This window comes from Micropterus dolomieu, linkage group LG16 (genome assembly GCF_021292245.1).
Source record: "Micropterus dolomieu isolate WLL.071019.BEF.003 ecotype Adirondacks linkage group LG16, ASM2129224v1, whole genome shotgun sequence".
NCBI lineage: Eukaryota > Metazoa > Chordata > Actinopteri > Centrarchiformes > Centrarchidae > Micropterus > Micropterus dolomieu.
In genome coordinates this window covers 14,080,422-14,100,662 of record NC_060165.1, presented here as the reverse complement: position 1 = coordinate 14,100,662, position 20,241 = coordinate 14,080,422, and the positions used below count along the sequence as shown (strand labels likewise).

At 40.5% G+C, this 20,241-nt stretch overlaps 2 protein-coding genes across 2 annotated transcripts; both read right to left on the bottom strand.

The window, feature by feature from the left end:
• Positions 1-413: 413 nt before the first annotated feature.
• smo (smoothened, frizzled class receptor) lies at positions 414-10,453 on the bottom strand. Its single transcript, XM_046072241.1, has 12 exons — positions 9,597-10,453; positions 8,198-8,397; positions 7,786-7,995; positions 7,465-7,637; positions 6,491-6,710; positions 6,245-6,368; positions 6,002-6,094; positions 5,634-5,742; positions 5,011-5,196; positions 4,265-4,413; positions 3,363-3,497; positions 414-3,170 (listed from the first exon to the last, which is right to left on the bottom strand). The coding sequence occupies exons 1-12, from the start codon at positions 9,856-9,858 to the stop codon at positions 2,560-2,562; spliced, it is 2,472 nt and encodes an 823-aa protein (XP_045928197.1). The 5' UTR covers positions 9,859-10,453; the 3' UTR covers positions 414-2,559.
• Positions 10,454-12,534: 2,081 nt separating this feature from the next.
• tspan33a (tetraspanin 33a) lies at positions 12,535-19,540 on the bottom strand. Its single transcript, XM_046071566.1, has 8 exons — positions 19,305-19,540; positions 17,161-17,218; positions 16,903-17,030; positions 16,350-16,424; positions 15,449-15,544; positions 15,144-15,272; positions 14,893-15,054; positions 12,535-14,767 (listed from the first exon to the last, which is right to left on the bottom strand). The coding sequence occupies exons 1-8, from the start codon at positions 19,404-19,406 to the stop codon at positions 14,666-14,668; spliced, it is 852 nt and encodes a 283-aa protein (XP_045927522.1). The 5' UTR covers positions 19,407-19,540; the 3' UTR covers positions 12,535-14,665.
• Positions 19,541-20,241: the final 701 nt, after the last annotated feature.

Below are 20,241 nucleotides of genomic sequence, written 5' to 3'. Positions count from 1 at the left end.
AGATGTATGTGCAACTGTTTGCCCCAGTTTGTAGCGTTACATTCAAATCACAGAGCTCAGCCTCAGTTCCCCCAGAAAATATAGTCTGGCAGTCTTAGAAAAACTCAAGAGCATTTGACAACACTTTTTCACATTTCCACGACCCTCTTTCTCAGAAGACTCTAAAATCCAGTGGATGAAGAAAAAAAATACTGCATCTATTGCATAATTGAAACAAAAAAAACTTTTAATCCCTCTCTCAAGTCGATACTACGACCGAATCCACCTTCTTTTTGTAAACCATAAGCAACAAATGAATGTAATTTTTTTTGCTATTAGACAGACATCAATTTTGGTTCACCTTATACAAATTTAGTCCAATAATGTCATTTAGTATTTGTTTGTATTAGAGAAATATGACACAACAATTCACAGAAAAGTGTAGGGTTACTTTTATTTACATATAAAAAGAGAAAAGTACAGCTGCACCGTCAATGTGACAGTAAACCTTTTTTTTTTTTTTACACAGTTGGGGGACTAAACACAGAAAGCAACACATGGCCTGCTGGTAGACCTATATCCTTTAAACAGCTAACAAAAACAGTAAAACATAATTTCCAAAGTAATCTTCATTTAAGTTCTTAATCTTTGAACAAAAACATTTTGGGTGAATATCAGCTACGCTTTATTTTTGTTGCCAAACTCTCTGTATTGTTGAATTCATGGGGTTGTAACTACTAATAACATAAATAATTATCTATCATACATATCTCACACGAATAACTAGACACTTACATTAGACAAAACTAATTTGCATCGGCTAAAAAAGCGGTCTATCACAGTCTACTTCAGCATCATTTATACATTTTGAGTATAAAAGGACAGTACTAGGTAGACTTTTGGTTACAGCACAAGTACAGTGACAACTTTTTTAGCATAGTTGACTCTTCCCTTTTCATTTATCATATCAGCAGAGTAATCAAGTGATTTGATATATAAATCTGTACAAATAAAACCCTTATTGAGAAATATATGAACAACCTATATACAGTAAACACATTTAGAAAGAGAAAGACTGAAAAAAAAGAAGCATTTAGGAAAGAGGGACATCTGAGCCCACTGCAGTCTAAAACACATCACACAAAAGATTCTTAGCTAGACTGCAGAGAAGAGGAAATACACATGATGCCAAGTTTGAATTGGATGTGTACAACGGATTAACAGAAGTTAAGAAGAAGAAATACTGCTGTATAAAAGAACACTTACAATTAACAATACTTGTACAAGGAGAAACGTTGTTCTGAAATATACAAGGAGAGCTCATTGGGAAACAGATGGCCATTTCCTTAATTTCAGTATTTTTCAACAGGCAAAAAATAAATTAACTCTTGGGTCTTTCATCATACAAATAATTAGCACCCTCTGAAAATCTTGTCTTTGCTGACCTCCAGTAGTTTAACACTTTCACCTCTCTGCAGTGATGTGCAGGTGTACTTCAAAATCCAATGACATCATTGTTGTGTGTGGTCACTGTGACCCACCAAACCCAACCACACCTTTCAGTGATGCTGGGTGTGGTCACAGGTGAAACAGGCTTGAAACCAGAGGGGGCTGCAAAACACTGCTTTTTAGCCTGGTGTTAAGTTGATACCGATGTCAATAACATAAGATAATAATTTAGGTTATTCTGTTTAAATCTGAAATAATGATCACTATGTGAAGCTGTGAGACAGATGAAAAAAAGAGTTGGCTTCTGTCCCAGTGTGTATCACAAATTCTTAAAGAAACCTCTCAAAGTCAATCATCTCTGGAATATTAGTATTAATAGGTGAAGGGAGATAATGGTTAGTACCTCAAGTTAACTGTACATAAACACAAGTAATTAATGGCTAAATAACAGTGATAAGAGAGAAATTGAGTCTTAAGAACATTAAAATATAACACAAAAGAGGACCTGGGTTAAACATTATTTGCAAGTAGCCCGTAGCAATTGCTTTTCTTTACCTGTATGGTCTTCTGTCTGAGTCAGGTTTTACTGCCCTGGGACAGTTCAAAATAGTTATTACGGTGGCGGCCAATCAAAGATTAAGAATATAACTAAAACATGTTAGCAACTGCCTACATCTTCAAATGTCCTTTCTGGCAATTCCAAAAACAAGTTGGCAGTTAGCAATTCATCCTTGACACACTGACTTATCCTGCCACGTTCCGAGTTTAATGTTGTCGCAAACAGGGCTGAGCTGATACTAGCCGATGAATGCATAAGGGTGTCAGAATAACAATATCTGTTTCAAGCCATATAAAGTTTAGCTGCCTCATTTGTCACTTGCCATCACGGAGTTGCCTCTGATATTTTATTGGACACAAATAAAGTATAAAAATATTTTTTTTCATTAACTTATTCACAACATATTTTTTCACTTTATCCCTTTGCTTTTTCAAAAAAAAATGAGCTTAGTTTCATCTTAACCTCTGGGCATTTGGGAATTAGGTGCACTTCAGTAAGAATTTTGAAAGTATCCAGCACTTTTTATAGCTTACTGTCTGTGTACCACAAAGCAATATATTGGAGCTATGCTCTTAGAAGTCAGAGTCAGCATCCATAAGCTCCGCCTCCATTAAATTGGTCCGGGAGTGAATGGGTCCGTAGCCTGTTCTTCGGCCTGCCGGGACCCGGGCTACTTGGGCCAACCTCTCTGACAGCCCGTCGGTGAGATCCATCTCCCTTGGGTAGCGGGAAGATCCACTGGGCTGCCAGGTTGAGGCTGATGGAAGGCAACGTGGGCTGAGACCCAGGTCCTCTGGGCGGTCATTGAGGGTTAGGGTGTTAGAGAGCATGCTGCAGCCATAGCTGTTATAACTGCTCTGGTATTGCGGGTAGGGACACCTCTCCTCACAGGACAGGGGGTGGGAGGGTTGGAAGTCTGGGTAGGACCCCGGCAGGACTTCCTCCTCCAGCTTCTGCTGTTCCTGCAGATTAGCGACCAGACTGGGGTGGCATGGCAGTTTGGGCAGGCGAGGCACTGAGCTGCGACCAAACTCACGCTGGCGATATGCCTGGTGGTCTACTACCTCCTCCACTGGGCGCACCTCCTTCTTCCTCTTCTTCTTCTTCTTTTTCCTCTTTATCATCTCAGGTGAAATCTCAGCCTCCACCATCCACAGCCTGTTCCTATCCTCTGGAGGTGGCACTATGAAAAAAAAGAAAATAAGCTAGTGATCAACAGTCCACTAATGTAGAAAAGGGTAAAGAATGGAAAAAAGATGGAAGGAAAAAGGGTAAAGAATAAAAAAAGACAGACTAAAGGGAGGGATGATGAAACAGGTGATGTAAAATGTGGTGTAAAAGGTGTAATGTAAAAATGACAGCCTCCAGCTCTCACCTGGTGTTCCAGTAGGAGTAACAGAGATGTCCTGGGGCAGGATGGCACCTCGCCTGGCCACCATCTTAGTCACATGCTGCGCCCAAGCTGATGACATGTCATTCGATGGCTCATTGAGCTCAAAATTGATTCCAGCTATGAATGAGAAAAGAACAACCACAAACTCCATTTAGAGACAAGTAAATCCAACATACCCTTAATGGCTTCCCACGGTTGCCTCTGTAGCTCCAAGCTAAACAAGCATGGCAGCCGCAGCAGCCTCACAGCTTACATGAGCAGAGTAATGTGTCATTCACTTCTTAGCTGCAGACATAACAGTTGTCCCTGACCGTGTAGCCTCTATCCCACAAAAAAGCAAATGTAAAATATTTTTTTAGACCAAATTTGAAAGACAGAAAAACACATATGGATCACATAAGGGAGTAAATCATTACATCAGCACACATGGCGCCATTTTTGACATTACAAAAGTCAATAAAAAAAATTAAAATGCGTCTTTCCATAAACAGTCCTAACTAGGAAACCCAAAAACATCTGCTTGGCTAGAAACCTCTAAAGATAAATGAGAAATTTTGTGGGTGAAGCCACCCTTTACTATGGGGATGGCACAGGGAGCATTTAATGAATAATACACATAACATGAGGTATGAGCTCCACTTTAAGTAATCCAAATGAGACGTAGTCTTGTAGTTACAGTTAATTACCACAGGGTGGTATGCAAACATCACCAGACATGGCTTCCACTGTTTCATTTTCCACTCCGAATTGTGGACAAAATATCAAACATTCATGCCAGCGTAAGTCAATATGGTATGAACACTTAGTGCAATTTATCCTAAATGATCAGTTTAAGCTTACTCAGAATGAATGTTCTGAATTATTTTTAATGACTAAATACTCACCCACTGGCCCATCATGGGACACTGTGTGCATGCTGAAGGACAGTTCCTTTTCTGGGTCCTTGTGGAGCTCCTTCCTCATTGCAAATGCCTTGGCAATCATCTTGCTCTTCTTGATCCTCTTGGGTTCATTGTCACTACGGCCAATAATCCTGCCATGGGAACACAAGGCAGGTTAATAAAGAGAGACCACAGATAAACTTTTCTTGTTAATATTGTTTTCTTATTTCTTTAAAAGGGACAACACACATTAATGAATATTTCAGCTTTGCATCAATGTGAATATGCCAGATTTAGCCAGAAGGCTAATTTTCATCTGTAGTGCCCAGATAATTTGAGATGCTGTAATTCAGTTATAGTATTTGGTACCTCCTCAGCAGCCTCACAACTGATATTGACACTGTCTGATGGTCAGAACAGCACATGTTTAAAGCCATCAGCAGCTATGAGACCTTGGGCAAGATGCTTTCATTTTATGTCACTCTGGGGTCTTAAACCTGAACTGAAAACAAATATTCCAATATTCTGAATTGCTGATTTTATTTTCAAAGTTGGAAGGAAACATCTTCCTGTGAGTAAAATCCAAGTCACAGTGAAGAACCTAGGATTAACACTGCAAGTATACACACACAGGGGACACACAGAAATATTTTGACTAAATGTACGCCTCTATACTTTTGAATCTTTGGGGTGAAAATCTCTAGTTCCTAAATATGTTTGGCAGGGACGTTCATTTGGTGTTTGCTTACTTGCACCAGGTCCGTTTCCAGATGAGGATGGTGGCCTTGGTCCAGACCCAGGTACTCATAGCGATTCCCGTCCCGAACATGGAGAACAGGTTGATTTTCTCCACCATCAGGCTGGGCCGGTTCTTAATGGTGCATTCTGGGATTGGCTTGTTGGTCTGAGAGGCGATTGTCACGTTGGCTTCACACCTGTTGGAAACATTGTAATGATGATCTGTTTCTCTGTCCCCACCATGCCACATGTGCCTCCCACACCTTCTAGCTATATGACTGAGGTACATTGAAATGCTGGTTATGGTAAATAAGAAAGTCTTTTACATGTTAGGGCAGGAGAGAGTGGTTTACATTTTTGAGGGTAAATTAATTCCAGTCCAGCCAGTGTCAACACGGTGGGGAAATAGGGCTGCATTCACAGCGGTTGAGCAGCGGTTTGGAGACTCCACAGCATCAGTTTGTGGATTTCTGTGTGGAGGGTTTAGCTATGGAGGAGTTCTGATGCAGGCAGGTGTAAACCTTTGCTACTGCGCTATGTTGTAAGAAAAGTAATTGAGCGTGTGATTAACTGAAGTGCAGCAGATCACTGGATTTCTGCCACCTAAAGAGGAAAGACAATAAAAAAAACTTACAGCACATATTCTCTGAAGCTCCTCTCCCATTCAGCCTGGTTGAAGAAGTCATAGAAGTGGCAGCCGAAGGTGATTAAAACAAAGCCAAAAGCGAGGAATCCAAATATACCTGGCAAGGAGAAACAGAACAACAAATCAGGTGTGATTCGCCAGACAAAGTGGAATAAAGTTTAAAATCATTGTAAAAGGACAGTAGAAATTCTTATTTTTCTTGCTTTAGACAAGACATAAACTGGAGATATTAGTTCAGAATGATGACTCTATAAACTTGGTATTTCTTCACCAAACCATGGTTTTCACCCTCACACTATTTCGCAGGTCACCACTGTGGTGTGAAATGGCGACAGATGACAGATGAGAGAACATACCGAGTCTCAGCATGGTCTCGTTGATTTTGCTGGCCGCTTTCTCACTCAGTAGTCCTGGGTGGTTACTTTTTATGGAAAACAAAGTCATGACACCTGAAAAGAGAGGTGTACTGGATCAGTCGGTGTCAGGCTGGGGGGATTAATTTGAGGAGCACTTGTCAGGAATCACAATGCTTGAAAGATAAAAATATCACCAAACTATGCTATTACTATAAATGTGTCCCTGGGTTTTAAGTTACTCACCCCGAATGAGGAAGTAGCCGCCGACAACAAGTACCACTCCAATGGGAGCCAGCACAAACCCAGCACGGTATCTGTAGTTTTTGTAGCCCACAAAACAGATCCCACTCACCGAGTCTCCATCCACCTGCGGAGCACCACACAACAGATCCACAACACATGAGAAACATGACAGTGTGATCATCTTCTCTCATGACTAGAAAACACTTTTTTAAGTCATGTTAAAACGTTGAACGGCTCCCTACGCACCTCAGCGATAGCCAGGATGGCCACAGTGAGGACGAAGGGGACAGACCAGGTGACCATGTGGAAGTAGGAGGTTCTGCCAGACAGCGGCTGGTGAGTGGTGCCCAGGGCTTTGAAGGACGTGTGCCAGGCATAGGTAAGCATGACAAACCAAATCACACCCGACATCAGGGAGTAGTACACGATGATGAAGATGGTGACACATGACAGCGTCTCTGAAGACCTGTAGAGAACAGAATGTCAATGTGATTTTTTTTGGGTTACATTTTCTATTCTGGGAATGATTTCATGCCCTTTTCTGTCTTGAGTCCTGGTCAACGAACATTTTCTAAGCAGTCTCTGACTTCAGGCTCCTACTTACTTACTACTGTACATACACTTACCTATACTGCATATGATTTCAATACCCATACGTATTTTAACTACTGTCTCTGATCTATAATGTATACACCATATTCATTATCATACACACAGTTGATAAAGTCTATCATGTCTCACTATTGCCATTACTTATTCTCAGCATTTCTGCTTTATTCAATAGTCACAGTAGAGAGAGACAGGAAAGGTAGGAGAGAGAGAGAGAGAGAGAGAGAGAGAGAGAGGCGATGACATGCAGCAAAGGGCCTTGATATGTGGTACACACTCCAGTAGTTGAGCTTCCAGGGACCCATTTACTGTGTATATCTTAGTGTACTCATATCCACCCCTTACTGTTTATTCTATACATATGCATGTAATATTACTCTGCGCTTTTTTCCACTTCTGGTTAGATGCTGAACTGCTGAATATTCATCCAAGTCCAGTTGCCCTTGATTTTAACCTTCGTTGGATAACTATGACCTGGATGACTGAGAATCTTCATAGACATCCTGAACTGCATTTCGTTGTCTCTGTACCTGTACTCTATGCAATGGCGATAAAATGGAATCTAAGTATAACCTAATCTCATGACTGATTGGTTGAAGACATTCACTTACGAGGGCTCCCCAAGTCGCATGGTGTTGTCGCTTTTGCACACAATCTCGTCGCGTGCGCCGTCCAGGAACTGTGCCAGCCAGCCGATACTGCCCACGAAGAAACAGGCGTTGATGTAGAAGAGGATGACAGCTGGATAGCGGTTGGAGTTCTTCCAGTCGGCAAGAAATGTGGCCTGTGAATACGGAGGACATTTCAACAGAGGGTTGGAGAGGACTGAAAAGAGAAACATTTATCTACATAAAAAGTTCAATCTCTTGACTTTCTGATCAAACTCCTTGCCACAAACACAACACACTATGGGTGCTGTAGTTATGTCTCACCAGGGTGAAGAAGGTGCACAGGAGGGTGATGGTGCCAAAGTAAGCGATGTAGGCGTGCATGTCATTGTGCTCCTCCTCTGTGAACAGAGGGTTGTCACACTGGATACCGCAGCCCTCCACGTCCTTGTACCAACTCGACTGAATGTCAGTCTTCACCAGGGGAGCTTCACACTGGCCTGATGTGTTGAATTTCAGCTTCTGCACCTCATTCTGCACACAGAGGACGCAAGGGGAAAGGTGAGGGTCTAATTCAACATAGTCGGGATAACGTATAATAATTTCTCAGTTTGTAAACCCAGATAATTTGAGAAAAATATCTGGAAGCCTTCTATAGCCCTCTAGCCACGCTAGAAAAACCAATGTGGCTACTCCCTAGTTGGCCCACACGGCATTACATAACAATGAAGCTTACCGAACAGCCCACAGGGAATTGGTCACATTTGAGGAAGGTGGGCCAGCCTCTCTCCTGGTCCACGATGCTACACGGCCGACGCGTAGCCAAACACAGGCTCTGGCTGGGCAACTCAACTCGGCCATTCTCACATTTGGGCATGTAGACGGCACAGAGCAAAGGCTGGATGACGGACCAACAGCGAGGAGCGTTCCGCAAACCTAGGACACAAAAGCAGTTTTAAAACATCCTGAAACACTCAAGTTAGACATGAGATGTACAAGAAGACACGGGCAGACTGATGGCGTTGATGGTAGTCATCATTACAGTCATTATACTAACAAAGTCCCCAAACCTGGACGGTGGAGATATGCACATACACATAGATGTTAGACACAGAGAGACGAGGAAATATGTAAATATGTCAGTTTGATTAGAATGGATTGGCGGACTGTGGTCATCTTCATTCACATCATTCTAACTAACTGTGTCTGCAGTTTTAAAACTCAATTAGTTGATCAATCAGTCAACACAAAATTGGTTAATAACTAATCGGCAAGAAGGTTTTCAGCAGCTGGCAACAATTTGATAGAAACTGTCAGATGCATTTTTAAACCTACAGAGCAACCTAATTGTTCATTTATAATATAATTATTGATACAGTTCTTTCCCCCATTTGCTGTAAACCACGCAGGAGCCAGAATAAACCATATCCAACAATACATGTGAGGGTCCTTAACCCAAAATGTCACCAAATTCGGGTTATCTGGGAGCCCTTGACACCTGTGAGGCAGCGACCTGGCTCTGAGGTCATTTGTGAGTGTTTATGCATGTGAAAGTCCTCTTGCAGAATATCTAAAAACCTTTTATTAGTGAGACCCTCCTATTGTTTGCTGGTTAACACCTATGAGAGACTCCCTTTGTTATCTTTAATGGCTTTTAACCCTTCATTTCCTGTTGAAGCTCTTTTCCTATCTCAACCCCTTGTACTTCACAATCCATTGTCACCCCAAGTAACTATTTAATTACAGGGTTTTAATTACAAGTTAAAAGCCTGAGCCAATAAAATGGATTGTTTTTGTGGATTGTTATTATTTGATGTACAAATGTACAATGTTCTAATAGTTAATTAAGACCAGCAAACTCCTACAGGGTAATTATTATGGATTAATAGTGAAATTATAGTTCTTGATTATCACTTGATATCACTTGCTGATATTTATAATAATCCCATGTGTATTTAACGTACTCAGTATTTTGGCGTTTAATCTCACACTGCAACAAGTTGGATTCATCAGACCTCTACATTTACAACAGTTTTCTAATTTGATTATAGGATGCTTATCACTCTTCTTCTTCCAACCTATAGCGTTAGGCTCTAAAATGCATATCTGAGCTTTTAAGACTGATTAAATCTCACCAGACCACATGGTCAACTTCTCAAAAGCCTCTTCTTGGGTGCTGGAGTCCTCCGCCAGGATCAGAGAAGTGTGTGTGTACGGTAAAGGCGATCCCAGGCATGTGTTGTATTTAAGTGCCTCGCAAGTTGTGGTTTTCTTGCAGTTATCCTCAAATATCGTCCCGTTTGGAGACAACACCGCCCCGGTGCCCGAGAGCCAGCAAGCCCAGATGCAAAGCATCCCGTAAAATCCAACAATGGGGCTCCAACCCTGGGAAGACATCTTGGGAGAGAGATTCAACTGTGCGAAAAAACTGAGATTACTTTGAATTCTAGTGCTTCATTTATTCTGTTTCCCAAGCCACCCAAAGATAACGTTTTCTTCATCGGATGTCAAATACGTTTCCAAACGCGGCATGGTGAGGGAAATCAAAGTTTTCTCGCAGTCCTCCCAAACTGTTTTATCCTGCACTTCTCGGCCGATCCTTGTTGGACCTTCCTGAATTCCGTCATTATCCAAATTCCAACAGCTTGGGAAACTGTCCTCAACTCCAGAAAAAACGCATCCTCCACTTAAAACCATACAAAGCTTTCACTTGAAGCGTTTAAGGCTGAATATGAAAAACACACCAGGCCGAGAAAGTTGTGGATTCGCCCTCCCCCCACTTCCAAAAAACTTGCCATGAAAAAGTCTGGATCTGTGTAATAGGATCCTTAGCTCAGATGCACCACCCCCTTTTCCATGGCCCCCTCTTTTTTATGCTGGCAGAAAATCAGATGATACATTATCCCATATCTCTCTGGGTGTCCCAAGAAGTGATTTTTCTCCCGGTGAAGTGTCTGATGAGAGCTTTCTGAGACTGTGTTGGATTCACGAGTTGCAGCTCAGTGGCTGGTTGTTGTTTTTTTTTTTGTCTCTGGTATGCACATGGTGGGGGAGAGCCCAAGCAACAAAACCTGCCCTCCCATCCCCCTCTGCAAGTGGAAGAATGTGCCTTATGGCAGGCCTTCTGAAAAGTTTCTCATCTCAAGGACCCCCAAAACAACACAGACCCCCATCTCATATGAGAAGATATCTGTAGTTCGTGCTGAATCAAACACCTGTAGGGTTTTATAAAACATGTAAAGAGTAGAGCTGATGTTTCTCAGTTTGACCCAGGTGGTCCTCAGACCTTTTGAGAATTACTAATCTAACAAAACAGTATATAGTTCCCCATAATGCAGCATCCATTAACATAAATATATTTAAAATGTATGTGCACTCAGAATATATTGCAGTGGGCTGCTGCTAATTCTGTGTTATGAGATTTTAATCTTCTTTGATTAAGACAAAGACTGACATGCTACAGCTACAGAATAAGACTTAAGCAAATATATGCAGTTTTTATATTTATATATATATTTAAATGAAATAAGCACAAGTAGAAGAAGAAATAAAAAAGATGACATTAAAGAGAAACATACATCTAGTACTGTTACTCCATGATACGTGTATTACATATGTTATAAATGTGATAATAAATGCAATATACCAAATCATAATATAAGACTTTCTAGTGAAAATACATGGTATACATCAGAGATACAATCAAACACATGTAAGGGGATTTTTTTACATTTATAAATGCATTTTCTACTGTGTATTGGTGGATATTTGCCTTAAGATGATGACAGTAAGAAAAACTGAATAAAGATTTACAAAACGTTTTGAATAGTTCATACATGTTTATATGACAGTAGTGTGCATTTAAGTATCTGTGTTTCCTATGGGACATCCATAATGGACTGGGCTTCCTGTTGTGGTTAAGGTGGCTGCAGGACCTTTCAAAAATTGCTAAAAATAAAATATGTTCATAAAACACTAAGCTCAAAGACAGTCACATGATTTTATGATGATTTCACAAAGCTGTATTTGAATGCTCTTGGATATGCCAGGATACCACAAAAAAAAATTCTGGTCAAATCTCAACCATGGTGCTGTTGTTATCGCATTAATTGGATAGTGCACTTGTGGTATTTGCATGGCTGCAGATGCTTTGTTTCACCCCTGCTGTTCTGAGAGTAAAACTGGGTTAACGCTGCTCCCTTGTCTGTGTGTGTGTGTGTGTACATGTGTCTGTCCGGGCCTCCTTGAAATCCACAGCAACATGGCCGCTTGAGTGAGTCAGAGGCAAAAACCAGGGACCACACACAGAGCCCCGGAGCACAGGCCAACAAAACACTCTCACTCACTCACTCACTCACTCACTCCCACCACACACACACACACACACACACACAGAGTGAGAGGCTGCAATAGGGCCACAACACAAGCTGCTGTTAGAACGGCCACTTTTTCATTATTCTCAGTTGCTTTTACTAAATTATAACATGTCACACCTCAGCTGTCCCAATTGCTTTTTCACTCCTTCGTGCCACCAGATTGGTGACCCAGTAGATTTTGTTTTGTTCTAAAGGGAAAGGCATAGTGTGGGGAGTTTCTACAGCTTTAAACTAACATAGAAATCTCATGTTTAGATTGTGGACTTGCGCCAAAGGCTGTTAAACATCCAGGACTGTTTCTGCTCCTGAAGATTACAGGCATCAGGTTTCAGGCAGGGAATGTCCCACAACTCAGGTTTTCATTTGCCAGGCAGAGAAACGGGGTGGAGATGAGAGGTTGTGTTGGTTTATGCTTCATCCCAGTTACATTAAATCTTTTGCCAGAGTTTCGCTGGGTGAAGAATGAAAAAGGTTCTTGAAAGAACCCAAAAGATTAGCCTCAAATTATCATGTGATACAAAGAGATTAAAAACTGAAATTTACAGCAGACACAAAAAGCACTAAAACATTTATGAGCATTAACAAACATTAACTTACAATGGCAGCACACTAAAGGCTTATACCTCACAAAATCCAGTGGCCCTGCAGTCATGCAGCCTGTCAGCTGGCTAAAATGTGTGAAGGAAATGACATCATGTGCAGTGTGAGGTCTCATCAGGACAACCAAGAAGCCCAACATGGCCATTTTATTATAGAGGGACAGACCATTGGACATTACCTTTATAGCACAATGTCAAACGAAATACCTTAAAACCATGTTGTAAAAACGTTGAAAAAATTGTAACAGGGGTACAAAGCATTTCTGAGGCCTAGAGGTAAATACTTATTACGTATTATACTTAATACTTACACATAGCCTTGTGCAAGTATACAAAAGCACCATTGCCTTGCAAGTATAGGCTGTAGTGTTGTAGTATTTGAAACCGGTCTTAAGACCACTTTGACGGTCTCAGCCTCGTCTCGGACTTGACCACATTTGTACTCAGTCTTGTCTCAGTCTCGAACATAGAGGACTCAGGATTTTATTTCAAGACCAGTCAAGACCATAACTTTTGGAATATCAATAAATTGCTTTTGCATTGTCTGATTTATTTCTTAACATCCTAACTTTGATTGGATGTAAAACTTATTGCTTCAAATGCAACAAATAACACTTATTAACAATGTGTTGTTACTGTTAACGGCTGTCACCCCTGCTCGCCCCACTTACACGCACTCCAACAGTTTAATAAATGTTTGATTTAATTAATCTGAATCACAAATGAATTAACACTTAATTTTTCCATTAAGATATCTATTTTGTAGAGGAAAAGGGACTGAAAAAAGATTTTACTTAATTTAACTCATGCATTTTTGTTGAAAACACAAGTTGTTCCACCTCAGATTTGTGTGGGGAACCGGTCTTGGTCTCAACTTGGGCTCAATCCCTAAAAGTCTTGGTCTTGATAAACTCTGGTCTTGGTCTTGACTTGGTCTCGGTTTGGGCGGTCTTGACTACAACACTAATAGGCTGAACTTTCTTTTTGATACAGGTATTTCAACTACAAATCAAAAGTAAACATATTTTAGGGTGCAGATTGCTAATAAATTATTGAACAGTGCCACTAGCATAGATCTGGAGTTGGTCCCTGGGCACTGTACAGTGGCTGCCCAATGCAGAGAATATACCTTTACCTTTATTAATAAAAAATGACCTCAAGCAAATGTCACATGCATCTCACAGACACTAGCAGCTTTACTGCTAGACTTTCAAAGTCTACAAAAGGGTAGGTAAAGGATAATTTCAGTATTTTTAAACCTGGGCCCTATTTTCACATATTTTGGGGTCGAAAAGACTAATAGGTACAAAAGGTTTCAGACTGTTATACCAGGTGTCTGACAACATCATGGAAAAACCCTTTGTTTTTTAACAAGAAACTGAAAGGACGATTCTCGCTCTGAAGCCTTGTGAGAGGCAAGTTGTTGCAGGATATGCCGATGGAAACGAGGGAGAGGAGTTTCTTGTGTACGAAGAGGAACTGCTAGGAAGACTTGATTTCCTAACGTTAACCCAACACAACAAACTCCTCTCTCCAACTCGGACTCACTGTCGTCTTCCTGCAACTAATCCCATCTCACGAGATTAAATTAATGTTTGTAGCATCAGGAATCCAGTTGAAACAAAACTCCCACTCCAATTGTGGGTGTTGATGCAGTGGATAAGACACATGCCTTTGGTGTGAGAGACCTGGGTTCGAATCCACTGTGAGACACCAACGTGTCCCTGAGCAAGACACTTAACCCCTAGTTGCTCCAGAGGTGTGCGACCTCTGACATAGCAATTGTAAATCGCTTTGGATAAAAGCGTCAGCTAAATGAATTAATGTAAATTTGGCAACTTTGACAAAAAGGGTATGTTAAAAAATTGTACATTATACTGATATCAGTTCTTAAGTAAAGGCCAATGATCCCCTTGCTTCTGCTTGGGTATTACTAACTACTGTATAAAGTTTGGTAAATTCAAGCATGGTCTATGTCCAGTAGGTGGTGACAGAGTACTATTTCTCCATCTGTTCCCTTTGTCCGTACTGACTTCCACCTCCATGCCAAGTATTTGAAAGCACATAAATGGTTTGTCCAGGTTCTTGCTTAAAAGAGTCTTGTGTTTTTAAGTCAGCGAGAAATTACTGAATGCTTAATCCCGGCAAAGATGACCGACAGAGAACTAGTATTTGTGGTTCCCTCCCCCCACCCGTTGGTGTCACCATGTTTCTGGGGGCCGGCCCCGGTCAGCTCCACGGGTCGGAGCGGTGCCTGAGGTTGTAGTTCTGGAGCTCGATCTGGTCTTTGATCTGGTTGATCAAAATCTGAGACAGGAGGATGCCGACCAGCTGCAGAAGAGAAAACAAAGGGCTCACGAGCTGGCGGCAACAGTCTCCTAGAGGACAATGTGTGTGTGTGTGTGTGTGTGTGTGTGTATGTGGGGTGGGGGTGGGGAGGGGGATGTTTATCCCACCTGTGGTATGGCCAGCCCTAGGGCAATGCCTCCTAGTATGAACAGGTTACTGTGGATCAAGTTCACCAGTTTGTCTATGCAGCCATTGGTGTGGATGTGGTTTCCAGCTTCAAGGAACTCTAATTCCTGCATGCCCTGTCCACACATGGTGTTGATAACCTCCTGCTCAAGGACACATACAGTCAAAAGACAAACATAGGCAAATGAAAAAACAACACAATGTATCAGAAGAGTCTTGTAAAGAAGGCAACCTTGTCTTTGGATATGATGCAACAGGAGAAGGGGACTGAACAGCGTTCTCTGCTGGGGTTCTCCGTTTTGCAGTTGAAGTACATGTTCTGGGTCCAGTCAGTGTACGTAACACCACCACAGCAGCCAAACTGAGGACACATACAAACATTTGAGAGTGAAGGGATTAGAAGACATGTTAGGTATTTGTGTATATAGCTACAAAAACTTTGTTAAGGCTACTATTGCCCTGGTATTTATAGTGGCAAAATGATGATGAACTACAGTATGTATGGCATAAAATCTGTATTTGGACCTAAAGTCTTACCTCTCTCTGACCATAGTCAATGAGGTTTTGCAGATCAATGTCATCTCTGTAGTGGACGATGGCATTATCGATCACCTCAGTCACTTTATTTCGTGCCTTGGCAGAGTATGAAAAAAAAGTAAATTTAAAAGATTTTCATGAATACACAGAGTGGTTGGAAAATGTGTTGAATAAATAAGAAAGACACATTAACCAATTTATGTGAAGTAAGTTTTTGTAAACTAGAATCAGTCTGATGTCCCAAGTAACATTCTTTCTCTCTCCAATTGCCGTATGACAGTACAAAGCCAACTTCTTCTCAAGATCTAACAAACAAAATCACATCTAAATACCCTTTTAGTGAGCAAACCCTGGTGTTCAATTCATATGTTTATCAAAATGTTGCTGCAGTTACAGACAAAGCTCAGGAGAAGACAGTGTTTTGCTGATCTTCACAATCAGAAAAGTACATAAAGCAAAGTCTCCCCCAAGAAAGTATCTATAAGCAAATTATAGCAGCTTTCTCAAGGTGCATCAATATCACTGTGATGTTTTGGCCTCTCAAAAGATGTCTAGATTTGATATTATAATAATATATATTTTATAATGCTTTAAGACCTTGTGTGGGATTTAGATTAAAAAACAACAAAACAATAATATAAAAAACATCAGATGTTTGTATAACATCAGAAATTAACATTCAGTGTTTGTGGCAGATTTGACTACTTTTTTTTAAATCTCTGTGGCTCAATCAACCAATTAACAGGAGGAATTTTAAAAAATAAACTAAAGCACTACAAGTAGAGTCATTAAATTAAGATTTTAAGTTCCAGCAAATACATTTATATTTGGATTATGCTGATAGCATGGATTATGCTGATAGAGAAAATCCTCTATCTATAAAATCCTATTGTTTCATCACCTTATCAGAGAAGATGAAACCCAGGATACCAGCAGCCAGCTGGAGCAGGAAGATCACTGTCAGAGAGATACAGAACTGCGAGGAGGAAAGAGAGCGAGAGATGTACAATGCTGCAAAAATGATCTGGTTTGGGTTAATTCTTCCTAGGACAGATTCCATGAAATCCTGCGTCTCCATGCAAACTCAGCTGTTACTTGTTACCTCTCATACTTGTAGAAAATATGCAGAAAACCTAAGAGTAAGGGATTAAAGTATAAATAAACTATAAAAAGCTGGTCAACTAAAGACTGATTTTATTGTACAACTGCTTAAGCTCACACATTCCTTATAAAAGTGCTAATACTGTACATATGTGCACCAACCCTGTTTTGATTAAGCTACCATAATTCTAAAATACTGCTGAGATGATCTGGCAGCTCATATTAACTGAGATTGAATATGACACCTTTACCTCTCTGCGCTGTTATACTGAAGGTCTATAAACCAAAGTTCTACAAAAATAATCAGTACAGAATACACTAAAGCCTGGCAGTATGAAAAACTCCAGACTTACTGTCTGCAGAAGGCAGATGTTTTCTCGCAGGGAGCCCACACAGCCACAGAAGGTGAGGATGAACATGAATACCCCGATGACCATCAGCATCATGGCGGGATCCACTGACAGAAATGCCAGAGCTGCCTCTGACAAGAAGAAAAAGAAAAAGAAAAGACAAAAGCATAAAGCCAAAAGGCCAACGCACTGTCTCACGCCCACTGTTGCACACTAGACATGAAAAACGACTGTATGCTCTATTCATGAAGGATCATTTACCTGCATGTTTCATCATGCGGGCGTACACGCCGATTGACACCATCACCAAGGAGATTATCTGAGGAGAATATGAGAAAAAAAGGTTTCTTTTGTGCATTTCAAAATATTATAAAAGCGGCGTAATAAGGGGAAACCACACACCAATGTAAGTGAAGAACCATTTCTATGTTCATGCTTGTCCAGGGAGTGGCATTATTCACCAAAACACTTAATCAGGTATTAGAGTCATAGATGAGGCTGTACTGGTTGAATAAAAGCCAATTTTCCAAAGAAAATGCACTTTTGGAGAGACCATGCTTTTTTAGACTTAATGATGAAGCGGAATCAGTTGCTACAACATTTTCGTGAAATAATGTAGAGAAGGAGATTCAGCCATTCACCCTACTTCCATTTGACTAAATCGACCTGGCAGCAATCTGCCTCTTTGCCTAAAAAATAAAGACCCTTTCACTCAGTGCTCCTCTCCCGGTCTCAATAGAATAATAGGGAGCACTCTTCCCATCCTGAATGAAATGGATCCAGTTACAGCAGACACTGCACCTTCATGGGGTGGGAGGGCAAATCTAGATTTTTGTAAAGCAATAATTTATGGTATATAAGTCTGCAAGTCTAATGCAGTGTGACAGTTTTGTGAAAAGTTATGCTATGTAAAACTAAGTGGTCACTAAAACAGATTATTACACTGGTTAACATAATTGATTCGGTTATTAGGTTAATTGTCATCCACTCACCAGACGGCTAATTGCTAGGATTATAATTTAAAAAAAAAAAAAAAAAAAAAAAAAAAATCGACATTCCATGAGATTTCCTACAATTAAAGACAATTTAGACTAGAACGAACCATGCATTTGCGGTAATATTTGGTGTGTCCTATACAGAGCCCATTGTAGCTAGAGGCAACAAAAATGACAACAACACATTCCACGCTGAAGAGCTTCAAGTTTTTACACAGCCTTATCCTGTTTGTACATGGCCAGAAGTCATGTTCGGGGCTGAAACAGGCTGACTCACTCATACAGCTTTGTTTAAAAGACATTGCTGAAAATGGAAACAGATAAAGAAAAACTTAAAGAAAGACTTTATGATTTGTCCGATTATATATCTATATGTTCTCAATTTATTACTGGGTGTTCTCATAGTTCTCGACCAGAAACAAGAAAGTCTTCTCACACTCCCAACAAGTTTAATGTGCAACACCAGATCTGCTTTAAAATGTTGTAAGTCAGAAATCTGCTTATGTTACAGTCCCTGAGCACCTGACACTGAAACCTGCTGATGTGAACTTTGGTTTGTTTACAACCCACTGCTGAGCTTCGCTGTTGCTTTTAACAAAACGTCCCATACTTTTAAAGTCTAAAGTCAGACAATTATTAAAATCTTACTGTGGGGGACAGAATGCTACAGTCAGACAGTGTATAGCTAATAACATAATCAATGTGACCACCTGCTGTATTCACCAAAGTCGGTTTGAAATGGTTAAAAAATAACATCTCACTTGGTGTGAAATCTGCTACACAGTAACCATGTTTCCCAGAGTCAACAGAGATTTGTACAAGGATCATTAGCATATGAATGAATTAAAGTGTTGGGTGTAGGTCATTCTAGGAACTGGCCTAAAATAGCAGTTTTGTTTTGCAGTGTAGGTGTTTGATATTGAGTTTGAATTGTTATTGAGATGACAACAACCAAAACCCGGGATCTGTCCTCAAAATCCTCTGATGATACATTTCTGATTTGCAAAGTAATGATAAAACTGTCCATTGTCTGAGCAGCAAACACCTGGTGTGTGCTTGTGTCAAATTTGTATGTTAACTTCCCTTCTCCTATTTCCTGGACAGGGTTTCACTTTTCGTACAACACCAAAGTTAATGGCAAGTCAGATAAAGCAGTGGATGTTCCAACTGTCAGCACACAGAATCTAGATCTCACAAAAGTACACAGTAAGTCTGACAGTTATAGCCTGTGAAATGTCCTTTAACTGGTATTTTGTTATTAACAAATAGTTTAATTTAAGCCACCACAGAGCTAATCTAGTTTGTCAACACAAACGCAATGATTAACTTGCAGACAGAGAAAAGTAAATGAAGGTCACCAGATTGAGATCTCTGTGACCCATTATGTTTAACCACATAAGAAACACTCACCCAAAATATTAAATTAAATATGAACAGTAGATACTTCACAGCTGGACTGACAAAGGTGTAATCCTCGACAGTTCCAGGTGCGCCTCTGGGTCTTCCTCCCATCCTCCCAAGTATTTATCCACGCGTTTTATCCAAGTTTGCGCGCAACTGAGCTACTAGTGGTGTGGCTAATGGAGTTTCCGTGAGCAAAACCAAAGACTCGGCAGCATAATGACGACAAGGAGCTGCTGATGTTCCTCTACCAGCTACTTGAGTCGACACGTACAGTGACAGTGAGTGGCTGCAAGCTGCTGCCAGTGGGCGTGTAGATACTGGGTGTGTTACCATTGTGTCTCATATCTTCACCGGTGGTCATGTGATACAACCTGGGGCTCCTGAAAGTAACACCACCTGTCACACGATAGAGCCCGTTGATCGTAAGCAAAATCAGGAACAGTTCTCCACTTTATTAATTTTTAAACAACAAACTGTTTTAATATGTGTTTTACTGTGTAGTTACATTCCACCCATGACAAAGTACCTTCATGTGTTTTTGTGTGTGGTACTTTTGCTTTCACTTACGAAGTGCTCTTGCCATTAAAGTGTAATACCAAAACTTGTATTTACATACTTTTGTATATTTAAAATGTTTATTTCTAGTATGTCTCTAAATACACAAGGGTGAAGTAGTGAATAGACCCTTCTTCATGCTGAATTTAAAATATGACATATGTGGAATTATTTTCAGTGATTTATTAGCTATATCCCACATGTTTTATAACATTATGTACTTACCTAATGGCATAAGTCACAAACACACAGGTGCTACTAAACAGTGGCTAGGGTCCATTAAGTGTTCCAGCAAGGTATGACAGTGTGAATGAGCAGTTATGCTCAATGTCCCTGAAACTGAAGCAGCTAAATGCAAATCTGAGCACCATTCATTTTATTATTTAGA

Coding starts and splice junctions, on each gene's coding strand:
- smo (XM_046072241.1), bottom strand. CDS start 9,858: ATGTCTTCCCAGGGTTGGAGCCCCATTGTTGGATTTTACGGGATGCTT. Junction 5,743..6,001: donor CGAGACCATGCTGAGACTCG/GTATGTTCTCTC, acceptor TCTCCTTGCCAG/GTATATTTGGATTCCTCGCT. Junction 5,197..5,633: donor AGCTTCAGAGAATATGTGCT/GTAAGTTTTTTT, acceptor TGTTTCCAACAG/GTGTGAAGCCAACGTGACAA.
- tspan33a (XM_046071566.1), bottom strand. CDS start 19,406: ATGGGAGGAAGACCCAGAGGCGCACCTGGAACTGTCGAGGATTACACC. Junction 17,031..17,160: donor CCGCATGATGAAACATGCAG/GTAAATGATCCT, acceptor TCTTCTTGTCAG/AGGCAGCTCTGGCATTTCTG. Junction 16,425..16,902: donor ACATCTGCCTTCTGCAGACA/GTAAGTCTGGAG, acceptor TCCTCCTCGCAG/TTCTGTATCTCTCTGACAGT.